The 26,266-nt window shown below is 51.1% G+C and overlaps 11 protein-coding genes across 11 annotated transcripts; 5 read left to right on the forward strand and 6 right to left on the reverse strand.

Annotated features, from left to right (window-relative positions):
• Positions 1-45: 45 nt before the first annotated feature.
• Positions 46-2,076, reverse strand: fmpC (ATP-grasp enzyme fsqD; the record flags this gene model as incomplete). Its single annotated transcript, XM_041697426.1, has 2 exons — positions 46-1,982; positions 2,031-2,076. The coding sequence occupies 2 exons, from the start codon at positions 2,074-2,076 to the stop codon at positions 46-48; spliced, it is 1,983 nt and encodes a 660-aa protein (XP_041562958.1).
• A 1,002-nt stretch (positions 2,077-3,078) lies between these two features.
• On the reverse strand, positions 3,079-4,007 carry APUU_81076A (uncharacterized protein; the record flags this gene model as incomplete). The annotated part of the gene is made up of 3 exons (XM_041697427.1): positions 3,079-3,210; positions 3,262-3,578; positions 3,677-4,007. The coding sequence occupies 3 exons, from the start codon at positions 4,005-4,007 to the stop codon at positions 3,079-3,081; spliced, it is 780 nt and encodes a 259-aa protein (XP_041562959.1).
• A 382-nt stretch (positions 4,008-4,389) lies between these two features.
• Positions 4,390-5,344, forward strand: APUU_81077S (SDR family NAD(P)-dependent oxidoreductase; the record flags this gene model as incomplete). The annotated part of the gene is made up of 2 exons (XM_041697428.1): positions 4,390-5,098; positions 5,178-5,344. 2 exons carry the CDS (start codon positions 4,390-4,392, stop codon positions 5,342-5,344), a joined length of 876 nt encoding a protein of 291 aa, XP_041562960.1.
• Positions 5,345-6,163: 819 nt separating this feature from the next.
• Positions 6,164-7,312, reverse strand: APUU_81078A (aldo/keto reductase; the record flags this gene model as incomplete). The annotated part of the gene is made up of 3 exons (XM_041697429.1): positions 6,164-7,015; positions 7,078-7,228; positions 7,296-7,312. 3 exons carry the CDS (start codon positions 7,310-7,312, stop codon positions 6,164-6,166), a joined length of 1,020 nt encoding a protein of 339 aa, XP_041562961.1.
• A 1,358-nt stretch (positions 7,313-8,670) lies between these two features.
• Positions 8,671-9,868, forward strand: APUU_81079S (BNR/Asp-box repeat domain protein; the record flags this gene model as incomplete). The annotated part of the gene is made up of 2 exons (XM_041697430.1): positions 8,671-9,125; positions 9,190-9,868. The coding sequence occupies 2 exons, from the start codon at positions 8,671-8,673 to the stop codon at positions 9,866-9,868; spliced, it is 1,134 nt and encodes a 377-aa protein (XP_041562962.1).
• Positions 9,869-10,363: 495 nt separating this feature from the next.
• On the forward strand, positions 10,364-11,766 carry APUU_81080S (uncharacterized protein; the record flags this gene model as incomplete). The annotated part of the gene is made up of 4 exons (XM_041697431.1): positions 10,364-10,486; positions 10,546-11,196; positions 11,261-11,398; positions 11,455-11,766. 4 exons carry the CDS (start codon positions 10,364-10,366, stop codon positions 11,764-11,766), a joined length of 1,224 nt encoding a protein of 407 aa, XP_041562963.1.
• A 110-nt stretch (positions 11,767-11,876) lies between these two features.
• On the reverse strand, positions 11,877-14,756 carry APUU_81081A (uncharacterized protein; the record flags this gene model as incomplete). Its single annotated transcript, XM_041697432.1, has 3 exons — positions 11,877-13,748; positions 13,810-14,418; positions 14,493-14,756. The coding sequence occupies 3 exons, from the start codon at positions 14,754-14,756 to the stop codon at positions 11,877-11,879; spliced, it is 2,745 nt and encodes a 914-aa protein (XP_041562964.1).
• A 1,549-nt stretch (positions 14,757-16,305) lies between these two features.
• On the forward strand, positions 16,306-17,129 carry ENDOGLUCANASE1_2 (glycoside hydrolase family 12 protein; the record flags this gene model as incomplete). The annotated part of the gene is made up of 3 exons (XM_041697433.1): positions 16,306-16,712; positions 16,775-16,995; positions 17,050-17,129. 3 exons carry the CDS (start codon positions 16,306-16,308, stop codon positions 17,127-17,129), a joined length of 708 nt encoding a protein of 235 aa, XP_041562965.1.
• A 368-nt stretch (positions 17,130-17,497) lies between these two features.
• Positions 17,498-18,964, reverse strand: APUU_81083A (uncharacterized protein; the record flags this gene model as incomplete). The annotated part of the gene is made up of 4 exons (XM_041697436.1): positions 17,498-17,825; positions 17,891-17,935; positions 17,996-18,730; positions 18,813-18,964. The coding sequence occupies 4 exons, from the start codon at positions 18,962-18,964 to the stop codon at positions 17,498-17,500; spliced, it is 1,260 nt and encodes a 419-aa protein (XP_041562966.1).
• Positions 18,965-20,700: 1,736 nt separating this feature from the next.
• Positions 20,701-22,299, forward strand: APUU_81084S (MDR family MFS transporter; the record flags this gene model as incomplete). Its single annotated transcript, XM_041697437.1, has 3 exons — positions 20,701-20,739; positions 20,800-21,606; positions 21,658-22,299. The coding sequence occupies 3 exons, from the start codon at positions 20,701-20,703 to the stop codon at positions 22,297-22,299; spliced, it is 1,488 nt and encodes a 495-aa protein (XP_041562967.1).
• Positions 22,300-24,655: 2,356 nt separating this feature from the next.
• APUU_81085A (cytochrome P450) lies at positions 24,656-26,220 on the reverse strand (the record flags this gene model as incomplete). Its single annotated transcript, XM_041697438.1, has 7 exons — positions 24,656-24,818; positions 24,882-25,042; positions 25,114-25,224; positions 25,273-25,611; positions 25,690-25,781; positions 25,840-25,954; positions 26,017-26,220. 7 exons carry the CDS (start codon positions 26,218-26,220, stop codon positions 24,656-24,658), a joined length of 1,185 nt encoding a protein of 394 aa, XP_041562968.1.
• Positions 26,221-26,266: the final 46 nt, after the last annotated feature.

Here is a 26,266-nt window from a genome sequence, read left to right on the forward strand (position 1 = left end):
AGGATACGGTTTAATCATGCCCCATTCATTATCGCCACAGACCCATCAATTGTGAGAAACAGTGAATCTTGTCTCTCTCCTTACATCCGCAGAAACCGCTAAAAGATGCTCCCGGCTAATTCTCGAAAACACAATAAAATATGCCACCCATGCCGTGATCCCCGACTCAGGCGCCGGGACCACGTCGCCTCGCCGCAAAAAGCAAAAGGCCTTGGAGATGTGCTTTGCAAGGTCAGGCCGCCGATGGACAAGGTCCGCACAGACGTCGTCCGACTCAAATCTGCCCCCTGTAGTGACGGGGATGAAGATCATTTCGCACCAGTACTGGGGCCCTTGCCGGAATGGTTGGGCGAGGGCGTGGAGGCGCGTATGGTCGCGCAGACATGCCAGCAGCCCAATGCCCCAGTAGTCGACTCCGTAGGTTGACTCTACGGCCGCGGTCTCTTGGATGCCGGGAGGACGAGGGTTTATTTCAATTAACCACGCGGACGGCTTTTGCAGGGGCATCGTTTGTCGAGGGACCAAGTCAATAGCGTCAGAAGTAGAATTGGGCGTAGATGGTACTGGGCCGTATTCCATCAAGGAATGCTGCACTCGTGCCTCGAGGTGGTATATGCCCGTGGTCAGTCCCAGCTGCATCAAGCTCTGGTGCAGCGAAGTGCGAAGAAGTTCGATCTCTGTAGATGGGAGCTTGGAGGGCAAGACATTGCCTAGCTCAATGAACGACGGAGGAGCGGAGGATGAAGGGTCGCCGACATCTCCAGACTTGGGGAAATCGTCAGAGATTTCACAAAAGAGAATCTCTCCCTGCGAAAGCACAAAGTTGATATCAACTTCTGGCCCATCGCAGTACTGCTCGAGCACGAACTCAGTGCCATGGCGGTCTAAATCAACACTCTGCACTGCACGGATGAGATCCTCGGTATCGTGGACTTTGAACACACCCTCAGATAAAAAGCCTTTACAGGGCTTGGCGATTAAGGGGAACTCGAGGGCTCTTTCCTGGACCACTTCCAGAGCTTCTTTGGGCCCACGCACAAGATATGCAGGTCGGCCCTCAGAAAGCCCCGTGCGATACTTGTCGGTCGCGATCTCATACGCCTCGGCGGGTGCTGTAGGCAATCCCAGCTGGTCTGCGGCATGGGCTATGGCCACCTGGTACGCATCACAGAATGTAACTATTCCGTCAACTTTGCGGTCGGACAAGGCCTCCAATATGCGATCCCGCAGTAGCGATGGTGGCTCGAGTTGCACCGGGACGAACTCCCTGCGCCAGTGGGCGTACTCGGGCCCTTCAAGCCAGTGCCCTGGAACATCGAGGACGATCACATCGATGTTGAGGGCTTGAGCAGCTGTGTATATACTTGTTGCTGTGCCGCCATGCTCTGGACTACTGCGTCCGCCTTCCACAATAGCAAGGCTTTTGCGCGGTGCAGGAGCGTCGAGAACCCATGGGAACGACAGCCGATTGGCAAATTCCTGGTCCAGAGTAGAGAACATCTGCTGATAGTCCACCGGTGTCGCAAGAAGCAGGCCCCCAACTGCGGTATTCAAAACGGCATGCAAGGCAGTGTACGCATCTGTGGCTGCGAGCGGATCGATGGACAGGGGGCTGAACAGTTTACCAGGCTCAGCAGCAAAGAACAAGATCACCGAATCCACCAGCTCGAGGTCCACCATGCGCAAAGAGAGAATGTCGGTCCGAACCAGGTACCCCTGCTTAGCGGAGAAGACAAATCGGATCGCGCTGGGCCGCTGTTCCTGAGCGGCGGCCTGGAGCGCCCTAAGCATGAGAACCGACCCAGGCCCTTGTTCTAGCCTCGTCCAAGAAGTCGATTGCGATGAATCAGAGTACCAGAGCTGGACTGCTTCGGGAACTGGAGGCCAGCTCTGCACGAGGCTGACCGACTCGGCCTGCAGTGTAATGTCGACGCTCTGCCACCATTCTGCTGGCGACACTCGTAACTGGAAATCGTAATGAACTAGGCCATCTGGTTAGGCTGGACACGAGTGTAGAATCAGGGTCTGACCTTGGACGTCGCCCCAGGAGGCCTTGACACGGCCGACCTGAACCATCTTCAGGAAGCCAGGTGGGTAGGAAAAGATAGCCACGAGAGACGAAACCAACTACTTTCAAGCTGGTTAAATACACAATTGACCAGCAGGATCAAGCACGCCACCGCCCCTGTCGCAGCCACCGAATCACAGACTACAATGGGAGCAGTTCTGGGATATCACCCCTCTGGGTTGATCATAGGTCTACTTCAGATATAGACATTGCACCAAGTTTAAACTATGTATTAATTACCAGTACGTAGTGTAGTTATAAATGATAGCGTTAACCAAACATGCTGCTTTATAGATATTGACAACGTCACCCTTCCCAAGCACAACTCACGAGCAGAAAATATCCACCCGTAGTTACAGTATACCCATTCCAATTGAACACCTTCCACTGCATATTATATGATTTTTATTAATGGGAGTATACCCTCGTCACTTCTACTCATCCATCTTCAACTATCCACACTGGATGGATATGCAGTCAATATGTCCACGGCTGCTACACCCATCGCTGTTTGGAGAATGTTATGAAAACCTCTGGAAGGAGGGGCAAAAGCATGCCCACCCAGAGTTCTCTCTGGTTGTGTTATTTATCATCGCTATAACACTGTCCTTACAGTCGACCAGTACGACCCCGCCAGACTCTGTGCATAGGTCATCGCGCGACTGGATACTAACCCTTACCATCAGGAAGGCCAGACCAGCGGCACTTAACGGAGTCTGGAACTGAATTGGAAGTCTTGTATCAGCCCTGACGCAGTGCCCCAAACAACCCCCGCACTGCTCATCATGCTGTCGACTGAGCTTCGTTCGAGGTGTATATGAGCATTTCCCGTTCGTCCATCCTCCACCGATGACCATGGCTACCTTCGCACCCGAGCTGCCGCTGGCTATGATCGGGATGGGTGCAGTTTTCCGGGTGGAGACTGGGAAGGGCTATGAGCTTTACTGCTCCTGATGGAGACATTTCTTTTGGAACGCCCTGAGATGTGACAGGCTGCACAAGGGTAGAGTCTACATGTCACTTTGAATGAGGTCGTACGGAAATACACTTAAATCCGTCTTGTCAAATGCGCTGTTATGCCTGGCCATCTGAATTGCGACCTGTACATGTATCTTGGTGGAAGGGCCATCGCCAATCAGGATCTAAGGCTGTTAACGCTATGTTCAGCAAGTCAAGGATACGGCCGGCATTACCTCGTCGTGTGCTAGGAATAGGGCTAAGGCAAGGATTGAATCACTAATCGGGAAGCGCATCTCTGAAGACGATATCGCCTCTGTCAGTGACCGCGTACAGGCGATTTTGTACTGAAGGGCGAGTTGAACGTACGGCCCGTTGTGCGGTAGATGTTGTGAGAGGTGTCGGCATGTCACAAGAAAGAGGCCATTCAGAGAGCTGGCACTCGTGGCGGCAAGCTGTACAAACTGTGTGTTTAGGAGCGGTGTACCAACTTTCCCCGGATAGCTAATCTGGCTGCGTTGCAAAGTTGAGCACGGGATAACGTTGGCGATGTCTGTGCCAGGTTAGTCACCAAGAGTATGCTCGGTGGGTCGTCCGTGACGAGTAGGGGACTTGGGAGACAGATTGGCTTCTTCTGAGAGGCCGACTTACAGTAGTCCAGGAGATAACATTCAGCCGGATTGAGATGCCTGGCAAAGCTTGCAAAGGGATCCCTCCGGTCAGACCCCAGCAAGCCCAGCGGGCTGGGAATGGCGGCCATCGCTATCTCAGCGGCCGCTGTGGAGAATGGCCGTCTTTCATCTTCCGAGCCACTGCTGGTTTTGGCGGCTTGGTACTCAATAAGCCTCTGTCGCCTCACCTTGGCATGAGCTGCCCGGGCTGCATGCGAGTGAACGAGTCGTTGAACTTCAGCCGATGCTACGCCGGGGGCTCTGAGTTGGGTTGAATGGATGAACTGGACTTCACCTCGTTTGCGGGACATGCTGTCGTGGTTTGGCAGCTGGATAGACCACAATCAGTTGATGAAACCTGGACAGTATGGCGCATTTGTCAGCAAGCAAGATAAGGTTGCCAAGCTGTGCTGCTTCCAGATGCAGTATAGGCCCTTAACTAGCGTCCCTATTCTTATACAACCTCTCCGTATATCAACATCACCTACTAAACTACCTATACGTAATGATAAGTGGATGTGCAGTATTTGTAAGCCCCAAATGGCTGCCAAGTCTTGCTCCTTCCAAACGAAGCATCCCTGACTCCTGGGCTTTCAATCGATCATTCCGCGTACCTATAAAGAAGTGCAAAGACATGGCCAGTTGCAGAGAGGTCGCCATCTCCTTTGGTACCCCTGATATTCAACATTCATTATGGCATCCTCTCTGATGAGAAGTTTCGTGTCCTTTACCAAGTCTTGGCACAACGATACTTACCCGGCCATCTCACCCACTCGCCCGGAGCTTTCGGCCGCTGGGAAGAACGTTGTCATCACGGGCGGAGGCACAGGCATTGGAAAGGCTGCCGCGATCGCCTTCGCTCAGGCCGGAGCCAAGTCGGTTTCGATTGTTGGGCGCAGGCTCGATCGCCTCCAGACTGCCGGGCAGGCAGTCTCAGAAGCCAACTCCTCGACTCAAGTCGTTTTGCAGACAGGAGACATCACCGACCGCGCGTCTATCAATGCGGCTTTGGATGTGATTGTGACCAAGGTCGGCACCAACATTGACATCTTCGTCAGCAACGCTGGGATGCTTCCGATAGAGGCCCCGGTAGTCGGCTACCCAGAGGCAGAGTTCCGGCGAGCTTTCGAAATCAACACCATGGGCACTTTCCACGCCCTGCACGCGTTTACCCCGTTGGCGGCCCCTGGTGCAAAGTTCCTGTACACAGCATCTTCCATCGGTCACTGGGCTCCTCTGCCGGAAGTGCCCGGAGTGTGGAGCTACGCAGCCTCCAAGGCAGCGGCACTGAAGATGGTTGACTACTATGCTTTCGAACACCCAGAAATCCACGTTGCGAGCTTCCACCCAGGCATCGTTGGCACCGAGATCAACCCGAACATCCCCATTGGGCTAGACACGGGTGAGTCCTTCTTTTCATTATCCAAACCATCAGGCTGATCAGTGGAGTGCTTACTTGCTCATGCTAACACATTGTGCAGTGGAGTTGCCTGGACATTTTGTTGTGTGGCTTGCGTCGGATGAAGCTGCATTTTTGAGAAATAAGCTGGCTTGGGCAAACTGGGATGTGGATGAACTCGTGGCTCGTGCAGAGGAAATCCGGACGTCGTTTCTGCTAAGGGTGTCTCTGAACGGTGTAGACATGTAGTTGCAGCTCTGTTATAGACGCCCTGATGGAGCTGAAGACATGCGCAACATAGTTCATGCTGTGAAATTTCAGTGAGGGACGAGATATCTGCAAAAGGCAATTTTAGTCTGTCAGGATCGTTGCAGCCATGAACCTAGAGATGTCCTGTTCTAATCGAGGACTCATGTATGCTCCAAAACGAGATCAAGATCGACATCTTTACCTCTGTCTATTCTGTCATATCAATCACAAGTTTCCCAACAAAGCACGATGGTTTTATACGGCTCCCTTGCCGTGTCGATAGGCTGTATCCCACTTTATTGAGTTCATGTGGATACTCAGGCCCGGGAGCTTTGCTAACAATCGTATCTAGTGCGTCTTTATCCACTTGGAACCAGTCGTGATACCGGCGGGACTCTTGCGGGCGAGAGCCTGTGACTTGTTCCTAGTCACCTATGGTCTGTTGCTTGTTTACGGGTACTAGAAGTATATCTTGTGTAGTACTCTGGCTATCACAATGGGTACTGTTCTTCCGGCTTCTAATAATGTTGCATTAGTGTAGATAATCAGCGCCGCAGTGGTGTCAAAGAGGCACCATACACATCTCCCTCGGACAATGACCTCGTCATCCGCAACCGTGCGATCGCATTGAACCCCGTAGACTTCGCTCGACAGCTCTGGGGCTGTGCAGAAGGCTCTGGATGATTTGCAGGCTGGTGCTTCGGCAAAGAAATTTGTTGATTCCTGGTAGACCAATAATGCATACGTTCAACTGATAGTATGTGTTTGTATATATATATATATATTCTGGAATTCACATAAGCCCCTTACTTCTGTATCTCAGTATACAACTTCCTTTGGAGTGTATGGCTCCTCTAGGTACGCCGCCTCGTCATCAGATAGCTGAAACGCCACAGCCTGGACGGCCTCATCAATTCGAGCGGTGCTTCGCAGGCCGGCAATTGGACACAAGCCTTGCCGCAGACTCCAGGCCAAGGCGATTGTTGACATCGGGACGCCTCTCTTTTTCGCAATCTCTTGTACTCGGCTGACGATAATTCCATCGGCGGGAGTCTCGCGTTCTCGCACTAGGCCACGCAAAAGCTTGTCCGTCTGCTCTCGCTGACTGCCTCGTTCCGTCCAAGGACGAGCCAGGACACCGCGTGCGAGCGGGCTCCAAGGAAGAATACCGACGCCGCTATCTCGACAGAACGGGATCATTTCTCGCTCCTCCTCACGGTAAAGAAGGTTGTGGTAGTTCTGCATGGAAATGAACTTGTGCCATCCATTCTTGTCCGCAATGTACTGTAGCTTTTGAAACTCCCACGCTGCCATAGAGCTTGCTCCTAGGTAGCGCACCCTCCCACTCTCCACAACGTCGTGCAACGCCTTCATCGTCTCTGTGAGATTGCACTCTCGGTCAAGCCTATGAATCTGCAGGACGTCAATGTAAGTCCCAAGGCGCTGCGTGCTCTCTGCAACCGCCGCCAAAACGTGCTTGCGTGATAGCCCGACCCGGTTTACCAGGTGGCGCTTAGTCTTGTCCACCAGGGAGGAAATTGGACCCTGGCTATCCGGATCAAGCGCGTAGAATATCTTGGTTAGGATAACCACTTGCTCGCGGGGAATGCCGTGCATTTTCAAAGCCTTGCCAATAATTTCCTCAGATCGGCCGTTTGAGTATGCATCGGCCTGCAGAGGAAGAGTCAGATGAAGAATAACTCCACATGGGTACCATAGATAGAGAGACGCACTGTATCCCAAGTAGTTATACCCACGTCAAATGCATGCTTCAGTAAAGGAAGCGCTGCCTCCTCTTCATCAACCCATTCCTGCCAGCGAGAAGATCCATAGCTCGCTGTCCCGAGAATAACTTTGGAGACGTAAAGACCGGAATCGCCCACACTGTTCGGTAAAAATTTAAATTAGCTGATGACTTCCGCTGGCACATCAGAACCTCAAGAGGGGCTACAACCGCGTATATTCCATGCTGTTGGTGCAGAGGAAATCTTGAAGCTGCTGCTAATATTGCTGGATGGATCTTGCAGGTCCTTGACTGTACTGGACACCTGTTATTTATGGCCCTGGTGTTAAACTAGCTAAATACTTGCAGGTTAGCTTTAACTATGTCGGGAACCGGGCGATTGACCGGCCCGCATGCCGGCCATGTACTTATGACATAGAATACAAGGATTGGAACCGGAATAGAGTAAAGAGAGGAAGGATAGCAGAGAAATTCCGCAAGAAGAGGCGAAGCATCTGAAACATATATCCCCAACCTTGGGTGCCGAACAACCTATCTTACGACAGCCAGTTCACGGCTGCATCTCCAAAGGCACCCCCGTTGGGGTCTGAATATGTTCCTCTGACGCAAGCTGCTTCACTCACTCAAGTATCCGTCTGCGCGTTCAAGTCTGTAACCTTTGTGAAGGACGCGGCGTTTCATTTGAGTACTGAGCAGGTGTTTGGTAGCAGATAACTCGATCCCCGCATTAAATCCAAATCCGTGTGGGGATAGGCGATTTTCAGGCTTCATGTTAAAGCAGCCATGAGTCATGACATCTTGATTTAGCCCTGATCCATGCATGCTGTTCTCGACGGCCGCAGATCGACGGCGAGTTAAGCACATAGGTGACTACCAAGGCGGCCATTTCCATGTGGGGGACCGAAGGCATACATACGCACCTTGAAAGGTAAAAGCCATCAGGGTCGGCAGTGAGTCGCTCGAAATTGCCGACCTCGACGACCTTGAGAGATTTTGTTTCTCAAGATCACGCATACCGTCCTTGCTGTCTGCGTTTGCAATCCCTTTGATCATAAATCAGGGTCAATGCGCGGTTAAAGGTGATCGTAGAACGGTTATATCCATCTTCCTCCGTGCTAACTGGGCCATCAAGTACTTTGAACGGAGTTTGGATCGTTCACTTTGAAGTGAGCTGCTTTCTAACTCGTTTGGCGCTTTGAATAATGTAACCAAAAAGACCCTTCGTGGGTGGCCGTAGGTTGGGTTGGGCATTAGACGCCTGCTTCAATTCTGATGCTGCCATCGTGCAACTTCACTGTTTGCAAGTCTCCAATGGAAGGTACTAGGCTGTGTCGAGGCCACAGCAAAAGCGATTCAAAACTATTGACCCCATCGTATTGCGTACAGTTGGGGTGGCCGTTTTCAGGCGGAATCAAGCATCACCATCCTGGCATTTACCATAATAACCGATGATTATCCAGGGCTCAAGGAGCGGAAGGCAGATATAAATCCACCGAATTTCGTCTTGTCTGCGTTTAATTGAACACTGTCTGTCGGACAGCCACTTGAATCGCAAACTCAAGAGCCTATTTAACCAGTTTTCATGGCCCCCTTTGCCCGCTTGGCCGTAGCCCTAGCCTTGGCTATAGGAGGTGTGGGAGCATCTCCCCAAAGCACCTTTGACAATGTGACCATATTTACACTACCGCCAAGCTGGGAGGACCGGCAAACCTCCTATGCGCGGACGATTATGCTTCATCATGAGCAAGACCATCGCAAACACCGTGTGATGCTCTCGACTTGGACATTCGGGGCTCCTGGCGGACCATATCTCCCGATCTACAAGTCTATAGACGAGGGCGAGTCCTGGTCTGAGTATTCCAGGCTCTACTTCACTCATCGAAACTACACTGGCGGCGGCCTCTGGCAGCCATCCCTATACAAGCTACCACAGCAAGTGGGAGATTTCCCCCCCGGAACGATTCTGGCATCCGCAAATGCTATTCCCAGGGATTTTTCATCCACAAACATTGAGGTCTATGCCAGCCGAGACAGAGGGTAAGCTACCTACCCAAACTAGCAAAGCATCGCCCCCTGTTGCTAATTGAAGTCGATCCATCAGGTTAGCCTGGGAGTTTGTATCGGTTGTCGCTATCGGGACTGCCCCCAACACGACCAATGGGGCCCATCCAATCTGGGAGCCTTTTATCATGATGTATGAGGATAAGCTTACCGTTTACTACTCAGACCAACGGGATCCCCTCCACGGTCAGAAGCTCGCACACCAGTCGACGCGGGATCTCGTCCACTGGGGACCCGTAGTCAACGACGTTGCATATGCAAACTATACCCTGCGTCCCGGTATGACCACCGTTGCAAGGATCGGTAATGGGAAGTATATGCTATCATATGAGCTTGCCTTGGCAACCGAAGTGCCTTATGCTGTCCATTACCGCATTGCGGATAACCCACTCGAGTTCGACAGGGCGGAGTCTCATCTCCTCAAGTCCCAGGATGGCACAATCCCCGCCGCATGTCCGTACACGGTTTGGACGCCAGCGGGGGGCCCGCATGGGACGATTGTTCTCAGCGATGGAACGTATGAGGAGGTTTTTATCAACCGGCAGAATGGCCATCCGCATGCCTGGGTTAAAGTCCCCAGTGGAAAGGGCGTTGCGTACTCGAGATCCTTGACCGTCATGCCGGAGAAGGATGTGATTTTGTTCCTGAACGGGGGGTTGTATGGGGCAGACAATACGACAGTGACTGTAGGAGAGTGGAAGATCCCGGCACATCCTTGAGAAAGCATTCAGAATCTAAATTGGCTAATTGGGAGGTGCCGCTGTTGTCCTGGAGCGGCTATTGATATATTTATCCACACTAGGCTAAATAAAGTGCCGATCTTGTTGACATAATTCTGCAGAGGATCATCGCCAGCAGGATTTGTATTATTGCTACATCGGGAAATCTCGATGCGGGGAGACCGAGATCTATGGGGTATAGCCTTATTACAGCGAAGGCCATAACCCTAGAAACTGGGTTTGGCTGCGACCATGTTCCAGGTATAACAGCGCGAGGACAAGTAATTAACCGGTCCTGGTTCCTTGAATAGCATAAAAACCTTACCATTACAACTCTGCACAAGAGCCAAGGGCCGCTCAAGAGAATATTCAGCCACAAAAGGCGTGACTCTAACGCATATAGACGGACTTCCCACATTGACATACGTACAGATCGCTGAGAGCAACCTATATTGAAAACCACACTCTTTGCTACTCGCCCGACCTCGTGGTAGCATGGCGCCCATCTCGAAGTTGATAACTTGGGGCTCTATGCTAGCCCTCGCTCAATCTACCAGGATAGAGCGCCGATGGAACAACTCGATCGGACTCACTCCACACATGGGCTGGAGTAGCTGGGTATTGCCATCTCCGCAACGTACCCTCTTATGTGCGTTTCGCCAGCTAAGCTGCTCTAGAATGTCGCCCAATGTGACTCTGCATCTGAGGAATACGCCTTAGACACCGCAAACCAGTTTATCGAGTTGGGTTTGAAAGACCTCGGATATACCTACATCAACATTGACGACTGCTGGTCAACCGAAGAAAGAGATGCGGCAGGCAACCTTGTTCCTGACCCTACCAAATGGCCCAACGGTATCCGTGCTGTCGTAGATCAAATCCACGACCTGGGGATGAAATTTGGTCTGTACGGGTGCGCCGGTGAGATGACGTGCGCCAGCTACCCCGGTTCCCAGGGCCATGAGGTGCAGGATGCGCAGCTCCTAGCCTCCTGGGATATTGACTTTTGGAAGCACGATAACTGTTTCACCCCATGCACCACTGAGCCGCCGCCCCAGACCTGCTGGGAGGGCTCTGTGGACACCAGGCCGTGGTATGTGACGATGCATGATGCGCTCCAGAGTGTGTCTAGTACGAAGGAGATCTTGTTCAATATCTGCCAGTGGGGTAGGAATGAGGTCTGGACTTGGGGTGCTCCGTTGGGCCACTCCTGGCGCATCGAGGGCGACAACTGGGGAGACTGGGAATCGGTGGTCAGAATCGGTGCCAGGGCATCGGAGATCCCTGAGTTTTCCGGTCCCGGGGGCTTCAATGACCTTGATATGCTGGTAAGTGGCACTTGTAACTACTATCCGTCAAACCATGACCAGCAACTAAGATCGAATTGTCAAGTTTGTGGGCAATGGCGTCCTGACGGAGGCCCAAGAACGACTGCACTTTGGACTCTGGGCAATTGCAAAGTCGCCTCTCGTCATTGGCGCTGACCTGAATACCATTCCGGAGACATCGCTGGCTATCCTGACCAACAAGGTAAAGTAGCAATCTAGAATCACTGACAGGCACCCGTCGTGTTAATGATCAGTTAGGATATTATTGACATCAATCAAGACGAACTTGGCATCGCTGCAGGGATCTTCCAGCCGGCAGACGCCCCAGAACCGGTGGCTGGCGAAATATATCCATACTGGGCCGGGTCATTAAGCGACGGCGCGGTGATTGCATTCGCTGCGGCCAGCGGCGGAGGGGAATTCTCTGTTGACTTTGTCGATGTACCAGGACTGCAGGCGGGCCCATATGGGTGGAAGGAGCTGTATTCTGGAGAGAGTGGCACGGGCGAGGGCATCACTTTCACTGTGGCAGACGACGACATTGCTATCTTCAAGGTCACGACTACTTGAATGACGGGGAGTAGGTAGCAAATGTAGTGCCTATATCAGAGGCACGAGAGGAGGTCTTGATGCCATGTTCATTTAAGGATTTATATACTCTACGTGATGGCCCACCTCCCTTATCGTTTTGATTCTGGCTGGGGAAACCTTTCCACCGTGAGTGGCGCGCCGTGTAGCTTGAATGTAAACGTGGATTTAGCGTCCAGATCGACGAACAGATCAAACGTTCCAGGATATATGACGCGGTCACCATTCTTGTCAACTCGAACCAGGCTGTCCAAATTCACTGTCAAGTCCTGTGTCGCCGACTGACCCGGCTGGATATCCTTGATTCGTGTGTACGCTGCCAGTGTCTTCAATGGTCGCGGAGACGGCCCTGCGTCGGATTTAAGAAACAGCAGCACCACGTAGTCCGATGTGACTGGTCCAGTATTGGTGACTGTTACGGGAATCTGGAGCACGGGGAGCTCCAACAGCTCCATCCAGTCAGTGGAGCCCCTGACGGACTGTATAGACACCCGGGCGCCATTATGGATTGGTGTATGGCTCATCCATCGTGGCGGTTGATCGATAGTCACGTCAAAGGTGGTGTAGTGAAGGCCGAACCCGAAAGGTACAGCGGTCTCTCCATCGTACCACATATATGTACGCCCGAGGTGGGAGTTGCCCTCCCCTGGGCGAAGACTCATGTCCGCTGGTGGTACGGCATCAGCATACCACGCCGGGTACTGAGTGACAGGCAGTCGACCAGCTGGCGAGGCCTTGCCAAACAACAAGTCTATAATGGCCTGCCCTCCTGACTGGCCCGGGTATCCCCCCCACAGGAGACCGTTTACGTGTTTATTGGTGAGTAGCTCCGAGTCGTCGAGTTGGCCGCCTCCGTACCGGACGACGACCAATTGCTTTGCATTCCCGGCGAGGGCTGTAATCAATTCCATTTGAGGGACCGGCCACGCCAGGCTCTCTCGGTCTCGCGTCTCCTCCTCAAAGCTGCTGTCGATACCGCCTAAGAAGATCACGACATCCGCGGATCTAGCAGCTGCAAGAGCGGCATCGTACGTGGAGGGATCCGTTTCATTGATGCCGGTTCCCGCAACGTAGGTGTACTTGATCCCAAGGTCTCTGGCCGCCTGCAGAGGGGAGATCAAGAAGGGTGCTGGGCCGTAGTAGATACCCTGTAGCTGTTCGGTTGCAGCTACCCATGGACCGATCAGCGCATAAGATTTATTGGCCGACAGCGGGAGGGTTCCATCATTTTTGATAAGAACCGTGCCTTCTACCGCAGATTGGTACGCTACCTGCTTGGAGGCGGGGCTATTCACTGCATCCCAGCCAAGGGACTCCAGTGAAGGAGGGTTATCAAACAGCCCGACGGTGACCAATGCGCCATACAACCGCTGTGCGGCCCTGTCTACCTCGTGCTCGGTAATGAGGGACCGGTTCCAGGCCACCAGGAGACCGCTGTTCGGGCTCCCATTGCATTCCAGATCAGTGCCTGCTTTCAGAGCCAGGGCCGCCGACTCGCCAAGGTCCGAGGCGTAATGGTGATCGGTGACCATGTATCCAATGACGCCACAGTCTGTGGTGATATAATGGTCCGGGGCTTCCCACCCCCAGTGGTCTCGCAGGATGTCCTGTAGTATATAGCTGTCCGCACACGCCGGGACCCCGTTGACAGCATTGTAGCTGCACATTACAGAACTGACTTGTTTCTGCGCAGTACACGTGCGGAAGGGCGGGAGGAAGTACTCGGACAAATCTTGAGTCGAGATGACTGCATCAAAGCCGTAACGAGACACGTTTCCAACGCTCTCCAGGTCGTTGCCGACGTAGTGTTTGCAGGTGGCGAGAATCCTCTTATAGCCAGACGATTGATCCTCCATACTGGATATTAAGCTGGCGACATAGTTTTTCGCCAGCAGAGGGTCTTCTCCGGGGGTTTCAGACCCACGGCCCCAGCGAGGATCTCGAAAGAGATTTATGTTCGGAGTCTGTATCCACGATCCCTGTTAGTGGCCTCGACAGGAATTTCGGTGTTGTAGGGACTCTTACATAAAAGTCGAAGCCGTTAAGGCCAGCATTGGCATACGCTCTTGCTTCTATACTGATGGCCTCACCAATGGCAAATACAAGATCGTCGTTGAAGGAGGCAGCCATGACTATGGGCATGGGAAATGAGGTTGCAGAGCTGAAGTTGCCACTATCTTCGAACTCATTTCCGGGGGCATAGGCGAGCCCATGTAGCGCCTCAGACCACCATTCGTACGGCCAGATACCCAATCTCGGTACCCCAGGGGTCTTGTCGACGAGAGTATCCAGCTTTTCCTCGACATTGAGGACCTTGACCAGCCCGGCCGCTCGCTCTCGCACGGGAAGAGATGGGTCGCATACTGGATTTGAGCACAGCGGATCCCTGGTACAGTCGGCAAAGATATCATTTCCCTTGCCCGCTTGTGGATTGTTGATTCGATATATATCTATGCTATAGTTTTCATTAATCATCAATGGCTGGCCTTTTAGAGACGTGATTATTTGGGCCCGCAAGAACCTACGTTGAGTTCCCGCCACAGGTTGCTGCAGGGTCTCCAGGACACGGCAAATCGCAGGACGATTGACTCTGCTTTTCCACCCCGGAGGGGACTGAATTTCCACAAAAGCATCCTCTAATATGGGTGGCCGAGCATAAGTTAGTAAACATACCCTCATCAAACAACAAGCTTCAACAGTGTGTATACCGACCCTCCAAATCCGAGACCCTGCTCCAACCCAGCGTACCGGTATCCTTCCCTCCCGCAAAGAAGCGCACAGAACCCAGGCGAGTTTTGGGTATTCGCTCTATAATCACGGCCCGTGAGGATTGGGGAGTTGGGATCGTCGGCATAACAGCCCGTATAGGTGATATCCGGTTTATACTCTGGAGACCTGGGCAAACACGTACGTTCAGAAGCCACGAGGCCAGAGACAACCAGTACCCCGAGGAGAACGTCAATACTGATCATTTTGAGACGGTGGGTAGCGACGATGAACTGATTTCACAATTCACTGTAGGATGGCCGGATTGATATTCAGGTTTATAGCATAAAGCTGTGGGGAAAATAGGCTGAAATGGTCGCGATATCCCTAACCTAATAATCTTGTTATCTTGTCTGGTCACAATTACATCGGTCTTGTCGGAGTTGGCCTGCTATGAAAGCGCTATCTAAACTTGCAATTCGTAACATGCGTGACGTTCCTAGGGGCTTCAATGCTAGTCGTAAGGTATTTCGACTCCGCTGTTGCCTACTTCCACTCTGATTCCTGTATTACAATGCATGATATCGCGGTGCTTTAGCAGTTCTGTTTAGCTCCTTCGCAGTCCTCGGGAGGTCTAACACAAAAACTGCCGCAGGGGGCCTCAGCCTTAACGGTGAATGGCAATGGTCGAATCCGTAGGCTAAAGGAGAGCGGGGATCAATGCGAGAAGACTCTCCAAGTACTAACGAGCAGAGAGGTATGCTTTAGAGCAGGCTGCAAAGACGTCAGGCAGGGAGCAGTGGCCTCTTCGAAGGAGAAAGATCAACATCCCCACAGGAGTTTGACTGGAAAGGGGTTCGATCCCAAGCACAAGGTGATTCCATCAGGGCAGAAGAGCACCTGAGTTTAGCCGGCTATGTGGGGATTAACAAAGATTTTAATTACCATACGGGCAGGAATGTATGCCAAGCAGGCGCCGGAACAGTTGCTAGACGAGAGATCGAATGTAGTAGTAAAGAACATCTCGGCACTTGCAACATCAGCTCCAGGTCAGGAAAACCCTGCAGATCGGTGGCCAAACCTGACACGGGCCCTACCTCGCCCATCCTCATTCCAGGATAGTCAGAGACATCAACTGGCGCGCAAATTAATGCCAAGGGTGAAACCTTCGGGCTTTGATCAGAGTTTAGCCAGTCGGTAGTTGCACGGCACTGAGAGCCGAGACAGCAGTCGTTACTTGGACTCGAATAGTATTCCCCTGCAATTCTTGCGACGATGCTGACGACCAAGAGGCCTGGTTCGATTGTTCTGTCGGGCGTACGGGTTAGAACTGCGTATGTTATCGGTTATGGGAGTATAAGTAAACGGAAGAGTATTCAGATACCATGCAATAGGACACGGAAGAAGGCCTGCTTTCTGGTTCCACCCAGTGATAGAAGTTCAGTTCATGACCTCATCGTTTAGAGCCAGAATACTTGAAGCTAAACAATATCTCAAGGTATATAACGACATCCGGCCCGATCATCCGCTAACCACCAGAGCGCTTCGAGACTACTCCTTGGGAAAAAATAATTCGTTTCGAATATATCAACCCGTGCGGGGTTTGCAGTCATTAACAAACCTTGATCTCCGTTCCCAGATGTCTTTAGGGTCGACAGCTGCATTGTGATATCCAAGTTCCGGCAGGAGCTGTGCTCAGTGTCCTTCTGGGCGTGGCCGCACTATTTGGAGATACGGATATAAATACAATTCAGTTGTCCACCAGGAAGAGTTCATTACCATCATATCATCGAGAGACCAGGTTTCCCATTCATCATGAGGTTCGTTACTCTTGCCTCTCTGGCTGCGGCAGCCGTCGCCCAGGAGCTCTGCGAACAGTATGGCACACACGTCAGCAGCCCCTATAGCGTCAACAACAATCTGTGGGGGATGGACTCTGGTTCTGGCTCCCAGTGCACCTATGTTGATGGTATTTCGGGTTCGGGTGCAGCATGGCACACCACATGGACCTGGTCTGGGGGTGAGGACGAGGTTAAAAGCTACGCCAATTCCAAGCTCGAGGACCTGAACAAGGCGCTTATCAGTGATGTTCAGAGCATTCCCACCACAGTGGAATGGAGCTATGACAACACCGATATCAGGGCGAATGTGGCGTACGATCTCTTTACGGCGGCCGATATTAACCATGTCACCTACAGTGGCGATTATGAGCTGATGATCTGGTGGGTGCCTGCACTGACCCTGCCTCCTGAACCTCCGTGGCTGGCTAACTCTAGGGTTTCAGGCTCGGTCGTTTCGGCGGTGTCCAGCCCATTGGCTCTCAGATCGGCAGTGCCACTGTCAGCGGGGCTACCTGGGAGCTGTGGAATGGCATGAATGGGGAGATGGAGGTGTTTAGCTTTGTTGCGGCCAGTCCCCTCACATCCTGGTCCGCAGACATCAAGGAATTCTGGACCTATTTGAGCGATCAGCAGGGGTATCCTGCAGCAAGCCAGTATCTGATTAGTAGGCACATCGTTCTCTATACCAGCCTGGAACCCCGACTAACTTTGTGCCTAGATTTCCAATTCGGCACGGAGCCTTTTACAGGAGGGGAGACCACCCTCACGGTTGCCCAGTGGACTGGTAGCGTTTCCTAAGGGAACATGCCTCCTTAGGTCTGTTATATTGGGCTCTGACATCGTACAACATGGGAATCAGTATCAATGACAGGTTTCGCTTGGGCCGTACGCTAGCTCTCACTGGTAAACTCTATCAAACTCTTGAATGAAGTAAGGCTTAATTGGTTTGACGGTGATTAAAAATACTATATCTACACATTAACTGGAGAACGGGAATTATGAAAACTCAAGTATTGCATGGCTGATCATACTGATGTTGATAATCTGCTATCTCCTGACTTTTCAGTCCCTCTCATGAGACATTAACTGTATCTTATTTACCTCGGTTTGTCTATTCCTGCTGCTGAGCTTCGAGTGTGTGCGAACTGGGCATATAGCGGGACCATTCAGATCCTGAAGTCCTTTGCATGCCGCTTATACCACCCATTTGATCGGCTCTCGTCGGCCACGGTCTGACCATCGGCAATCATATGCTGAATGTTGCGCTTGCCCTGCTTCCGAAGGAGAACGTCCCATATATCCACAGTCTCTGTGATGACCCAGTTGTAGCCTTCTTCCATAATCCAGTTGAAATCGGAGCGATAGTCATGTCCATCAACGGAGTAATTTTTGACCTTGGAATCAAGTAGAACTGGTAGCTTGTTCTCCTGGAAAACATATACCGAGTTATTGTGGCGGATGTCCTCTGGGAGCGAAAAGGCCCCGGTATCAAAGCTATCACGATGAATGAATATGATCAGTATTGTTCATCTAGAGTGGTCTCAATTGGCTCAACTTACAAGGTCAAGTTGGATTCCTTTTCGAAGAAGTCACCGATGGAGTAGCTAGGATTCAGATGGTCAGTCTAACATGTGTTATCACCACTCTCGGGGCTTTGGACGCACAAAGTTCCGGTAGACTTAATGTGGAAGTTGGGGTTATTTTGCATCTCCTTGACAAGGTCAAGCAGCTCGTAGCTCACCCCGTCTGTCGACATAAGTTCAATCTCCGCGGAGATGGTATAGTTGGTCTTTGAAAAGGCTTTCAGAGATGCAAGCTGGTCCATCTCCGTGTGGTATGAAGGCTCGTAGACGGGGATGAAGGACAACTGGATTCCGTTCGCGAACGCGTCTTGCACCCATGGCAGGGCCTCGAACTCTTCCGGTGATTTGTACCAAGTAGCTTGGAGCTTGTAAATGCACCATTCGTTTGCAGGAATCCCCGCGGCATTCTTCAATGACTTGAGTGCCCAGTACGCGGGCTCGACGGCGGCTTGGTCCTTGAAGTCCAGCTCGAGGACGACATTCATCTCCGCGTCGTGAATACTCTGCACCATCTCCGGGAGAGTTGGTACGCGCTCAAAGCGCACACGGCCCTGCTCGTCTCGTAGGTGTAGGTCCTCCATAAAACCAGTGAAGTTGGATTCGGCAACCTTGGGGTCATATCCTTCTCCGGTGAAGGGGTTATAAGCGGGCTCGCCGGCTTGCTCTCCCACATCAGTGACCCGACCAAGCCCACTATCGTGGATCATAGGGAGCTGCAAGTCCTGGGACAGCCGAATGTCGGTTTCAATACATTCAATTCCTGCCTCTGCGGTACGGAAGTACGCATCCCGGGAGTTCTCTGCAGTCCCATTCCATCTGAAATAGAGACCACATCAGATACCGGAAGTTGGACAATTAAGGTGACGGAAATTCGCGTGATTAAACCTGCTGGGCTTACCTGAGGCCACGGTGAGAGCATAGAACGGTAAGATCGTCGTGCGGGTGGCGGAACGCATCGATGATCTTCCTGACATCGTAAGGCTGTCGAGCAGCCAGGGTTGTGGACGCGAGTCCAAACAGTAATAGCGTTGTAGAGGCAGTGCAATACATAGTCGCTGTTTTATGGTCAACTGGGAACGAATATCAGCCCGTGAACGGTGAGTATGGTATATATACTAGAATATATAGGAAGTTAAGATTAGCGCTGACTTGCCGGTAATCTTAAAGACTGACACCAAAGAGACTGTCCAGGGCCTTTCCAATTGCCGGCATAGCCATCCACCTACGCAGCCGTTAAGCCCGATATCACTCGTCCGGTCCCACGTGGGCTAATCGATGCTTGTGTTCACTCAGTCCCTCTTGTGCAATTTTAACAGGCATACTCCACCGGATCACTTGAGCGCCACCAGGCCCTTGGCAACCGCAAAGCTAAACACCACGGGCTGGACTCATTGGCCGCTAAGCAAGTTTGGACGGTATCGTTGGGCCAGAGACGGTCTCTTGGCGAATTCCACAATCTGCAACCAGTGTTAAATATGTTTACACTTTCCGCGCATGCTTTTTTCTTCTCCAACTTCATCAAACCCCTATTCCGTGAGTATGACATTCTTCGGGACGGTGGTAGAAAAGCACGAGCCCTGTTTATAGAACCATACGAGTGCGGCATAACAATCATCCATATGGCTAGGATATAGGTGCTCTGGGGCGAGTCCGTATTCCAACAAGAAGAACTAGATGCCTGTCTCTTTTACCGGGTGGCAGAGGCCCTTCTCACCCATTTCCACGCGGCCTAGTATGCAACCACCTGCATTTATATGAAGCACCGCCCATCCTAGCCGAGAACCAGCAACGCATAACATTGGAGTAGAGTACGACAGGCTATTGGTTCTAAGAATACGAGAGAGCTTTTAGAGTAACTACTTATTCAGAATATATTCTACTGTTTTTTTTATATACTAAATTTACTAATAATTTCTGTGTCCAGAGTATTCCGCCCGCGTGTGTAGTATTAAGAATTTCTGGAGGCAGCGAGACCTAAACAGGGATGAAAACCTGTTGGCATATAATACAAATAGAAAGACGGCCTAATACCGCTAGTGGTTTTTATGGTCGAACAGTATTTCGATAAAACCCTCACACGATCTGACTCTGATGTAAATATATGTATTGACAAGTCGCCATATTTTAATCAAGCACATGAATAGTTGTATATACCACATGGCCTTCTTACTAGATGGGCAGACGTAGTAAGATAGAGTATAGACCATGTTTAGCCTCTTCGAGTCGACAGAGGCCCAAGGAGTATTGTCGTGGCTGGAACAAGAGGCAGCAGTGCAGATTCCCGGGACCGGATACTCGCCCTGTCCGGGTTCCTGTGAATGCCAGCATTCCTCTTGTTGGATGGTCACTCCCATTCTGGAAGCGATTATAATATATACTACCCCCGGTATTATCTGCCCCTTGGCCATATTCAATGAACGCCCACGCTACTTGAGATACTTGATCGACTCTTACCGCTCGTTGCTTCTTCACATTCGTGCAAACCACGGTTGTTAGCCTATGAAGCAGTCCTCTCCATCTTACAGACCGCAAGCTCAATGAGACTGAAGCAAAATATGATCGGGAACGGGCGTGGTGGCAGCTCGGCCACGACGCTGCTGCGTGAGAGTGTATCGTTGGGCTCATTGAGAACACTCAGTCATTCCTTGCGTGAGAGTCACCGGGGGGATGCAAGGATAGAGCACGAAATAAGGCCTTCTTCCCTGGAGTTGCACGAACTGAATGAGCCCAGCCAGGCCAGTGACTGTGAAAGGCACTACCCTGCAGCTTGGAGGCTGGCAGCTGTCATGTTGGGGCTTTGTTTCTCATGCCTCCTCGTGTCGCTGGTAAGTCAACTATAGCAACAAGTTCAACACAGCCAATTAATACTGTTTTGTACGCTGCAGGATAATACAATTTTGGCTGCAGCCATCCCAAGGATTACAGACCAGTTCAAGTCCCTGGATGATGTTGGATGGTACGGTAGCGCCTTTCTACTCACAACCTGCAGTGTCAGCCTGCTCTATGGGAAGCTGTACACCTTCTTCGCAATAAAGTGGGTATACCTGGCTGCCCTTGCAGTCTTTGAAGTCGGATCTCTTATTTGCGCGGCAACGCCGAACTCTCTGGGGCTGATAATTGGTCGCGCTGTCGCCGGGATTGGTGCAGGGGGCCTCTACTCAGGGGCCCTGGTCATTATCACGCAGTCGGCGCCTATCCACCACAGACCAATTTGCAACGGTATTGTTGTAGCTACATTCTCGTTCGGCAGTGTAGCTGGACCATTAATTGGTGGTGTCCTTACAGACCACGCAAGCTGGAGGTGGTGCTTCTATATTAATTTACCTCTTGGAGGATTTACCTGTCTATGTATCCTGGTTCTCCTCGACGTGCAAAAGCCACTTAAACGAACGCCTGGGATCTGGGATAAGTTAACTCAACTTGACCCTATTGGCATGTTCTTCTTCTTCCCTGGTGTCATCAGCCTGTTGCTGGTGCTTGAATGGGGTGGTGGCAAGTACGCGTGGACGGATACACGAGTTATTGCTTTATTTGTTCTCTTCGGTGTCTTGCTCACCATATTCATTGGAGTGCAGCTTTGGGGTCAAGATCAAGCAACAATCCCGCCTCGTCTTATAAAAAACCGGAATATCTGGGGCGCTGCTCTTTACGTCTTTTGTCTTAATTCTGCTTTCATGGTGTTTATCTACTATGTAAGCACCCCGCTGTCTCGGAATTGGTTATCTGCTAACATCTACCTCCAGCTGCCTATCTGGTTTCAGAGCATTAAAGGTGCTTCTGCAACAATGTCAGGTGTTATGAACCTCCCAATGCTCATCGGACTGGGGTTAACCACAATTCTCGCGGGGGGAGTCGTCAGTACAACCGGACAATACATGCCCCTTATGTTCTTCGGCGCGATTGCCGCCACAATTGGGTCTGGTCTGATCTCTACTTTGAAGCCTGATTCGGGCCATCCACAGTGGATAGGATATCAAGCTCTCTATGGAATTGGAGCTGGTGCTGGCTTAACCCAGCCGATGATAGCTGTCCAGGCTGCTGTCACCCCCACCGATGCACCGAGCGTAACAGTGATTGTCGTATTCATGCAAACCTTAGGCGGTGCCATATTCGTCTCGGTTGCACAAAATATGTTCCACAATAAGCTATTAAGCCTGTTGGAGAGCCTCGGGGAGGAGGATGGTATTCAGATTGATGTCAGCAAAGTGATGGCAGCGGGGGCCACCACGCTACGAAGTATTGTATCGGACGATGTGCTGCCGAAGGTACTAAGGGCTTATAGCGATGCTATCACATATTCCTTCTACATCGCCGTTGCACTGTCCGCAGTGGCCATTCTCGGAGCCCTTCCCATGCAGTGGCTTTCTTTAAAAAAGAAGGCCTGAGAGGGCTGCAGTCACGCCCTCGGCCTGGCCTGCATTCACATACGGATACCAAGTGGAGGTCTTACCATTTTCAATGTTTTCAGTATGTTTGCTTAACTATGTAACTAATGAGTGCAATACTACGACCAAGGAGCTAGCTGAAGTAGGGCATAAGAGCTGAACTGTATAGATGATCGAATCTAGAGTAGACGAATACCTATCTGCTGTTTATTTGCCCATGGGCTAGCATTATTAATGATATTACATGGTCGCAATTGCGCAAATATCCCTGGAGCCGATATGACTTATTGGGTGCCTAGCAGCCGTTTATATTGTAACCAAGATATCCAAGCCCTAGGATTATTATGTGCCTTCTGTCAAAGTATCTACTCTTGCCTCCTATATTCTCATAATTACAACATTCACCACATAGCAATGTATACAATGTCAGTTACCTTGACACAACGCCTATCAATCGACCAGCCACGGTCTTTTACGATTCCTTGGTGCACCGCGACCACATTTCTACCAAGGCAGGAGTTTGGTACCTCACACTCAGTTTTCTGACATATGCTCACACCATCCTTTGCATGTATACATCAATATTCTACAGTCGCGATTGGATCTAGCTCGTCCTCGTCCCCACCAGTCGATGTAAGGGGTTTTCGGTAACGTCACTAACTGCAATATAGCAAGGATAGGCAAGGCAGGGAAAGAAAAATCACACATGCATATGCAGCCGGTAAAGTTATTTACACGTCGCTTCTTCGGGACAGTCTGTGGACATTTAGTGTTTGCTAAGACCCTGCCAAGTGGGGATCGGCCAAATTGTTGCATAAACATGTAGTACAAGGGGACCCAAGAGGTTTGCTAAGACCATCTGAGTGCGGATAACCATGTTTTACCAGTATCCATGTCTATGATGTTGGCTCTGAGTGTTACACCACGCCTAGCGAGCTGGACGCTGAAAAGGAAGCTATCAGGGCTAAATGGCTGAGGGAGGCTGGCTGGGAGCGTCGGTGATAAGACAGCATCAGACCGTGTTATTTTGTCATTGTTCAAGACGGACTGCAGATGGACGTACGGTGGGTACTGGAAGAATATGCGATGGTCCCTTTGAACTGATGTTCAGTAGCCTTGAGCCACTATTCGGGTCCCATCCACCCTGGCGTGTTGTCCAAGCATCGGGCGGGGCTGCATGATAACAATGTATCTCCAATAAGTAATGCGAACCACCTACTCGAGAGAGACATTCTTCAATGCTGTTTGGATGTTGAATGGCTGCCTACAGTCGAGCCGCTAGGTTGAGAGGAACCTGCTTACTGACAATATTTATCCTTGGTACAGAATACGTTAATGAACTACGCTATACATGTTACTGTTCACTCGGGACGTCCACGGCTGGCATGCAAGGTTGAGCAGATTGTGAATATACACTGATTCTTTACAGTTTAGACTATGAAGATAATGGCTCTTCTCTTTTTAAACTATATTAATATACAGTTAAACTTTATTAAATGCCTTGATATCGAGCATGATGTTTCCCTTGATAAACTATAGGTTAATATTAACCTGAAGTATATAATTAGCGGTGACCTGAACCCATCGCCGATTCTTGATTTTTCGGAAGTCAATGTAACTGCGGGGCATATTTCCAGGTTTAGCTGACGTATACTGTAGACTCCAGGCACCTACAGGGCCTTATCAAGAATCTTAAAGACTTGGTTCCTAGAAGCCTTACCGGTGTGATACATTATAAGACATCAGGTCTTTTTAAATTCTTTCGGTGCTTGAGGCGGCTTTTACCGCAGCCGAACATTCCTGATGCATTCTCATACATTGGGTTACTTCGGGTTACTGTGTCATTAGGCCATGTTACGCACTGTTGTGCAGCGTTTCAAGCCACGTACGAGTGATGGTGCAATACATGGCATGCAGGGGATATTAAAAAGGATATCTTTGTGTAACAAATAATCTAAATATCACAATGTGGTCTTAGCACAGTTGTGTAACATGGTTGTGTAACATGGTTGCTGTCGGGGAACTTGTGAGTAGCACACTTGACGACAGCAGCATCCATGATGTTCAGATCGAAATATATTATATAATTTATGTATATTTTATACTATAATATGAAGGGTGTACCTAGGTCACTATTCAAATACTTGGAATACTAAGATGCTGGATTATATATAACTGAAAATGGACAGTATTACAGAAATATATAATTATAGTTTACTCACAATCGGATCAAGATCTTATCCAGGGTATGAAAAGGTATCGATTTTGGTATAGTATCTAGAATTACTACCCTACCATCACTTTTCTTTCTTTATCCACAAAAATATCATTGCTTACAACAGGAATACCAACGTCTCTACGCCCATCGGTCCTTCATGATCTTGACTTGAATGGGGGCACGGATTCTGGTGAACATGTGCTCCGTCCACTCTAGATTACTCTCGTCCGACTCAAAAAGCTCGAGATCGAAGCGCAGGAACAGGTGCGCCAGAAAAGCGAACAATTCATGCCATGCGACTCTGGATATTGGTCTTCCTGTTAGTGTATTCGCCTCCAATAACTGGCAGCTTTGAGACACTTACTGGCGTCCGAGACACGAACGCGGCCCCCGACTGAATGGATTCCACCACTCTACGAGGCGGTCCCCGGATTCCCCCAGCCACCGGTCTGGCTTGAACTTGTCCGGGTCGGGGAAAAGGCTCGGATTGTAGTGCAGGCTGAGCAGGTTGCTGGAGACGATGGTCTAGAGTGTTCCTCGTTAATGTCCTCGTTTTGCAGAGCGGAGCCAGGAAGATTGCAAGAGGGGCAACTCACCCCGCCTGGAAGGAAGTGCTTTCCGATACGGATGCCCTCTGGTGGCACCTCGCGGGGCAAAGGGCCCGGGGTGGGTGGCAGGATGCGCAAGGTCTCCCGGATGACGGCCGTCTAGAGGCATTAGCAGGGGCATGCAGCGTGGGGAAGACGGTCATATACCAGCCAAGGAAGCTTCGAGACCTGGTGCATGTCAAAGTCGTATCGGATGAATCCCGCGGCGCCATCCAGTTCCGTGCGCAGTCGGCTGTGAACAGCAGGGTTCCTTAGCACGAACAGCGTCACGGCCTGCAAAGTGAGTCCTGTTGTGTCGCTGCCGCCGACTAGGAATGCACACGCATCTTGGACCAGACCGTTCAGATCGGGTGCTGGGAATTGCTTCTTGGGATTGGGCTTCAACAGGCACTCGAAGATCGCCCCCGTCCCTTCCTGGTATTCCTCATCCGACCGGCCTTCCCTTGCTCGCTGGTCAATGAGGTCCGTGACGAGCCTGGTGCCGAGCTGCGGTGGGTGGCATGTTAGCGCCGAGGAATATCTGAAGCCAGGGATTGTTGCCCTCTCTAAACTGCGAGGACTTACCTCTTGCATGTAGTGCACAGCCGGCATACTTCGCTTGCTCGCTGACAGCGGCAAGAAGGAGAGGACGAGTTGCCAGTAAGGGAAATGCTTCGCTGTCATGCTGTCAGTTGGCGAGAGAGAGGAGAGGGTATGATCGGGGCCTTCACTCACTGAAATTGAAATGATTCGAAAAGTTATCCATCGCGTGGGCGGTTGGTGGGTGTACACCGACTTCATGCATCGCGCCCACCGGTTGACCAAAGGAGATCTTCGCAACGACGTCAATCTACACGAGGACGTTAGCAAATCGAGTGAACAGAGCCAAAGGGATTTGACCCCCAAACAGACCGTGTACGCTTGGGCATGGTGCGCCAGGACTACAGTCCTTCCATCGCGGCCACGGGAGGCAATGATGTCCATGACCTCGCGGGCGTAGTCGATGATTATTGGATTGAAGCCGTGGACGGACTTGCTAGAGAAGCCCACGGCCAGCGTAGATCGATGCCGGCGGTGTGCCTCCACGTCGTAGTGACTACCGATGGCGGACGACATCCCGATGGAGTTGTAATAATACTTTGCCTTGCGGAAACGAGCCCCA

The sequence above is a fragment of the Aspergillus puulaauensis genome, chromosome 8, assembly GCF_016861865.1.
Source record: "Aspergillus puulaauensis MK2 DNA, chromosome 8, nearly complete sequence".
Taxonomy (NCBI): domain Eukaryota; kingdom Fungi; phylum Ascomycota; class Eurotiomycetes; order Eurotiales; family Aspergillaceae; genus Aspergillus; species Aspergillus puulaauensis.